The sequence below is a fragment of the Panicum hallii genome, chromosome 9 (assembly GCF_002211085.1).
Source record: "Panicum hallii strain FIL2 chromosome 9, PHallii_v3.1, whole genome shotgun sequence".
Lineage (NCBI taxonomy): Eukaryota > Viridiplantae > Streptophyta > Magnoliopsida > Poales > Poaceae > Panicum > Panicum hallii.
The window spans coordinates 73,349,868-73,355,932 of NC_038050.1; the positions used below are offsets into that span (position 1 = coordinate 73,349,868).

General features: G+C 48.7%; 1 protein-coding gene across 2 annotated transcripts; it reads right to left on the bottom strand.

Annotated features, from left to right (window-relative positions):
- Nucleotides 1–463: 463 nt before the first annotated feature.
- On the bottom strand, nucleotides 464–3,333 carry LOC112877697. 2 transcript variants are annotated; one of them, XM_025942055.1, is made up of 4 exons: nucleotides 2,928–3,333; nucleotides 2,668–2,816; nucleotides 1,444–1,664; nucleotides 464–1,357 (listed from the first exon to the last, which is right to left on the bottom strand). In XM_025942055.1, exons 1-4 carry the CDS (start codon nucleotides 3,141–3,143, stop codon nucleotides 852–854), a joined length of 1,092 nt encoding a protein of 363 aa, XP_025797840.1. In that variant the 5' UTR covers nucleotides 3,144–3,333; the 3' UTR covers nucleotides 464–851. The 2 variants fall into 2 exon arrangements, with proteins under 2 accessions (XP_025797840.1, XP_025797841.1); XM_025942056.1 differs by having other exon boundaries at nucleotides 1,444–1,619; nucleotides 2,928–3,331.
- Between the last annotated feature and the right edge of the window lie 2,732 nt (nucleotides 3,334–6,065).

A 6,065-nucleotide genomic window follows, 5' to 3' on the forward strand; every position in this document is an offset into this window, starting at 1 on the left:
AGTTGTCAGTCTTGTGATTGTTACACAGCCGAGTTAGCTATGCGGGCTTGGCAATTGTCTCTACTCTCTTCCCATGAAAATGCAATTCTGAGTTTGAAAAAAATCTCACAAAGAGTGAAATTCTAGAGATTGAATCTCAACTATCCGCCTAACTAAGTGGTGAAATTTGATTTGCATGCCAAAACTAACTGCATATGGAAAACAAATAATTAAGTGTACAAGAGTCTTTTCATATCACCACTAATGTGTCTGGAAAAACTAGAATCGTAGTTTTCATGGGACGGAGGGGGTAGATCACACATGTTTACACGTGTTGCAAGACTTTCTTTCTCCTATTGCTGAACTTCCAATTATTCGTACTGGTGTATATTATTCACAAAAATAAAAAAAATATAGAGGACCCATTGGCCTGTCATGGCAACCCATATGAATAATAAGGTCGAAACCGCAACGCCCACCACAGTGGAATGAACAAAGCCATTTCTTTATTTGTGCATAGGGCCAATACACATGCTGCTTGGCGTTTACCTTCTTTCCTATATGTGTACAAAAGAATACCCCACAAGGCTCAACTCTCAACTTTAACTTATAACGACGAAAACATCTGCTGCCGCCGCCGCCTTGGCACAGCAGATTCAGTACAGTATGTATGTGGGAGCTATGTATCACTGCATCCATCATGCCATTGCAGCATCATCCCTGCCTTAGCAGTGTCCATCGTCCCTTGTGTGGCCGGGGACTGAGGAGGTACAGTACAAACCAACTCTTCCAGGGCCTTCCTGCACCTCCACTAAGATACCAAAAAACAACCAATAAGTATAAGGCATGTAGTAACAAAGCTATGAACCTCACTAATCTTTGGCAGCCTTGTTTCTCCAAGCAGCAATCGAATTCGGAATGTTGTCAAGGAGGGGCTTTGGGATGCTGTCGAAGAGAGGCTTCGGGATGCCGTCGAATAGCGGGAGAGGAAGGGTGAGGGTGAACACATCTGGTTTCAGGTTCCACTTGCTCTTCAACCATACCGACGCAATGCTGATGCTGTCTGAATCTTGGAACTCTGGAGTGCTCAATGATTTCTTCACAGCGTGCAATCCGTCCCCGTAAGAAGGCATCCACGTCGCCAAGAGATCTTGCTGGCTACTGTTCATATCTGCCCGACTGCCAGACTTTGGCCTCATGGCTAAACCCTGCCCGGCCCTCGCCAACAGGCTACCGCCATTGTCCTCCCTTGTTGTCAGCTCAACATCGGCTTTCTGGCGCCGCCTTATGGGCTTTTCAGCATCATCAGTCTCCCTATTTGAATCTCCATTCTCAAGAGAGAAGCTGCTAGATAAGCTTCTAGCTTTCCTATGATGACCTGGACAGGCGTTTCAGAGTTCAAGTTTAGAAATTCAGTGCATCACTCGATGAGGAATCATAACCAAAGCAACGGTAAAGGAATACCTTTAATGTACGTCGCCATTTCAGTGCCTTCATTGGTAAGGTTCTCCTTTGGAGTTGGTGTGAGGCCATAGTATCCCTGCAAGAGGCTCATGGACGATGAAACTGTGCTCCGCGGCGGTTTAAGGGATGGATCCAAAGAAGCAGCATTTTTGGGAGGGCGACGCATAGTCCACACTCTGAAACAAACCATATTGTTACTGCAGATAAAGCATGGAGTATACCTAGCCAAAAAGGTCCACCGAAATCAAGACTATTGGTCAGCGTTGTAAAAAGGCAGTCACATGGTAGCATCATTATATACTGGAAAAGGCAGCAGCATATGCAATCACAACTAGGGGGAAGTACTAAGAATCTATACTGTGGAGCATCAACTAATTAAATATTCTGTCCTTTTACATCAAAATTCATCAAGAATAAAACAAAAAAAGTTTCTGTATTTTGTCAATGGATTGTTCTCTAATGTTTTTGTAACTATCCAAGGTTGTATGGATGTATCTGTCAAGAATAAAGTGTGTGCAGTGATGTAGAGAGTGGAAGCATGTGGAGGCTGGCTGCACATCTGTTTCCAGGCAGGAATGCATCATCTTTCCTCCTTGCTGTTTCTCCTTGGGTATTGCATCATTAGCAGAACAGGTGGCAGATCCCTTTGGAAGTTCAGAAAAGAAAAATCTAGCCTAGTTGACACTAGGTGTCAGGTTAGTGCTCAACACACTCAACAGTGTGGGTGCGAGTGTGAATCGTTGAAGGGGCAGCGGGTTTGTCTCAGTCACCGGTGGAACACTGCCTACCACACCGGTTCTACTTCTCAACCGTGTCCAGGCCAAACCTGCCAACCTCACCGTGCTTTGACTTGTATACCTTGTGGAACACTGCCAAATCAAATCGTGTGCTGGTGGTGTACGCATCCAGGAGCAGGAGCGATGAGCACAAAGTCAAAATCAGGCCCGAATTTGTCCAGAATAGTTGACGACTGGTAGTAGGCAAGATCGAAAATGCAGAACGCATGTAACGATGCAGTCATTATTCTAAAAAAATGTAACGATGCAGTGTGTGCTAGTGATGGGAAGGAGAGAGCGACTCACGGTTCCATATAACCTCATACTAATTTGGTTTCAATGCAATCACATTATCGGAGGAGTAAATAAACGATTTTAATCTGGTAAAAATGTCGTGGTACAGTATTGTGATCGGTAGGAGAGGAGGAAATGGAGAAAGGGGGCGCACCTGGCGCGATCGGCGTGGCTCGGGGAGGAGGAGGGAGGAGAAGTGGCGGCGGCGGGCGGGTGCCTGCCGTGGAGCGGAACCCGGAGCGTCTTGTGCGCGAACATCTGCAGGTCGGTGGTGAGGCCGTTGGCGCGCTTCACGTCCGCCACCTGAACCAACCAACCGAACCAACCGAGGCGCGAGCGAGCAGATCAGCACTAGTTAGTGTTGGCCATCCATCCATCCAATCGAAAAGCTAGCTAGGATCGGCGAGCACGGACCTCGACGCCGTACTTGATGGCGACGCCGGCGAGGGTGTCAAACCTGCAGACGCGGTGCAGGAGGTAGCGGCCGCAGGACGACATGGGCGGCGGCGAGGGCGACTGGTCGAGCAGCACTTCCTCGCGGGCAGCGGCGCTGCCGGTGCTGCTGCCGCCGTCATCGTCGTCGTCGTCGTCGTGGCGGCGGCGGCGGACGAGGACCTGCTTGATGCCCATGGGTGGCCCTGCCCCCTCCCTCCTGCTATTTTTGGCGGGGTCGGGGCTCCCTCCGGCTTGTCCTCTCCTCCCGGCGTTGCGTCGGTGCCCGCCCGCGCCCGGGCCAATAAACAAGAGAAGAGGAGGAGCGGTGCGGGGCAAGTGCGACCCCGCCGACCTCGTCTTCTCTCTCTCTCTCTCTCTCTCTCTCTCTCTCTCTCTCTCTCTCTCTCTCTCTCTCTCTCTCTCTCTCTCTCTCTCCCCCTCTGCCCACATCACACCCCACGACCGAGACACCCATGTTTTTATGAGTGGCCATGGGAGACAGTGAACATGGTTGCCGCTTCGATCGTGTGCTCCGGATGGAAGCACATCATCCATCTCCATGTGTCAAGTCAAGATGGCCAAACCTTGATGAACGGGTGAGGGTCCACGCACCGCCTACCCCTTCCTTCTCTTCTTTGGCACCTAGGTGCTGTTTGTATCCAAGGGCAAATGGTAAAAGGACAAATGGTGAAATTTTTACTCCTGTCACATCAGATGTTTGGACGCTAATTAGAAGTATTAAATATAGTTTAATTAAAAAACTAATTACATAGATGAGGACTAAATGACGAGACGAATCTATTAAGCCTAATTAATCCATAATTAGCAAAATTACGGTAGCATTTGCCCTTTTGCACTTTGAGGTGTTTGGATCCAAAAGTGCAAAAAAAGTGTAAAAGAGCAAAAGTTTTGCACTTTCTCTTTCTCTTTCCATTGGATCCGAACAGGCCCCTAGTATCCGTTCACACCCATTACGGTGGACACTAGCAATTCCTAGCTTAAATTCTACTTATACCCTTTTAATAATAGGAGGTGCTCCGACAGATTACCAATTTCATCGTCAATACTAAAATATTGATCGTTAAAACATACCTTCGTTTTGCTTAAATATAGAGAATTCCTCTATCTACTCTATCCATTTAGTAATCTTCTACAACACTTACTACTAGTTATAAAAAATATTATTAGTGATGGAGAGAGAATATATATAAAATATGGAAATGGGCAATCTACTGGAGATGCACTATACGTACATAGCATCAAACACAAGGCAGTCTATCAGGGATAGATCCTCCTTACCTGTCAGTGTTTTACCGGTAGCTTCTTTTTTCTCATGGGCGTCGGTGTTTTACCGGCTGCCCACCGAGGGATATACCCGAGGTGGTAAGTTTAGATGAGGAGATGCCGAGATCAGGAACTCGAAGTTACAAGGAACACAAGATTTAGACAGGTTCGGACCATGATGTGCGTAATGCCCTACGTCTTGTATGGTGGTTTGTATTGCCTTGGGTGTTGATGTTATGTTTTTGCCTATTTAGGTATCCCTGCCCTCCTTTATATATTCCAGAGGACGGGGTTCCTAGTAGGATTACAAAGTATGAGTCCTAATAGGATTACAGTGGAATCCTAGTAGCAATCAGGCTTGTTTTTCCTCACGGGTAGCTTCCTTGTGGTACCCAGGGGATCTATCCCTGACAAGCCCCCGAGCTCTTTATAGTCGAGTACTGCAGGCATTTCGAGTACTTCTGAAGTAGTCTTCAGCTTCTTCTGAAACTCCGTCTTGAAGGTCTTCTTCGAGTACTTCCTTGGTTGCATCGAGGCTATGAGGTACTCATGCCCCTAATAGCTTCACGTCTTCTTTTGTATGGGGTGCGATGGAAAATCGCACTCCATATGGAGTAGCCCCTGAGCCTTAGGTTGAATCAAGATTGGACGGCGCGGGCGACTTCCGTCGATTCACCATCGACGTCATGAAGCCGAAAACTCTCGTAGCGAGCTTTCACAGCGAGCTCAACGAGTTTGTCAACAATCTCGACGACTCGTTGATCCATGGCTCCACTAGGAAGATCGAGGAGGAGTCCGCTTCCAACGCGACTCTGCCCCGTGCTGCAACAACCACGCTCGGATCGGACTCGTTCCAATCTGAGGACTTGCGTAGCCGGTCACGACTCGGTCTACGCAATTCGGCCACTGAACTTCAGGAAGTCAACAAGTCCGAGTCCCTCTCCGTATTGGAAAAGAACTTGGACTATTTACTCCAAATCGGAAAACCCGAAGCCACCGCACGTCGGGGGGCTGCGGGTTGCATTGGTGACAGCTGGCGCGCACCATGGGACCGATCGTCGCGATCATTGGACGAATTTGAAGGACCTCTTCATCAACATCAATCCACTCAAGGTGGCGGATTGCTACTTCGTACATATGCATCGGCGGATCGATTCATCGAGTTCGAGATCGGATTCTTCAGCGAACGGCTACATCGACCTCGACTACTCGGCTCGACTTCACCTCGCGCTGCAACGTCGATGCACCGCGGCCGCCGACCTCGACGACCCGGTTCAACTTTGGCTTGTGCCGGAATATCCGCGCGCAGCAGCGACGAGTTCGACTACTTCGACTTCGCGAGAAGGCTCGGCGGCTCGTCGGCGATCACTTCGACTTCACGAGGACGATCGGCGACCCGCTGACGACTACTTCGACTACTTGTCTCGACTTGAAAACTAGTCGGAATCGACTCCGACTAGTCGAGCTTCATCAGCAAACCGTCGTAGCTCCATCAACGAGCTCCACGGCTTCGTCGACATTCGTCCACGAATCAAGCTAAGTGACTTATAACTTTTCCGATTTATTCTTCACAAGATCGGCTACCTTTTTGGGTACGCCTCTCGACGGGCATCAAACCCTCCGGGGCTACACCATGATCAACTACCTATCTGTGTACGTCTCTCGACGGGCATTGAAACCCTCCAGAGCTACACTTCACCGACTACTTATTCGTGTACGACTCTCGATGGGCATTGAAACCCTCTAGAGCTACACTTTGTCGACCACTTTTGCGCACTGCAGCATCCTCTTTGTCGCATGACGACTACTTTCTGCTCGTTGTCTCCTCTTAAC

Bases quoted from the DNA above. Each gene is read 5' to 3' on its own strand.
- LOC112877697 (XM_025942055.1), bottom strand. From the start codon at position 3,143: ATGGGCATCAAGCAGGTCCTCGTCCGCCGCCGCCGCCACGACGACGAC. The intron at 2,817-2,927 runs GTCCGTGCTCGC...TGGTTGGTTCAG, and splicing joins CCATCAAGTACGGCGTCGAG to GTGGCGGACGTGAAGCGCGC. The intron at 1,358-1,443 runs GTATTCCTTTAC...ACGCCTGTCCAG, and splicing joins AATGGCGACGTACATTAAAG to GTCATCATAGGAAAGCTAGA.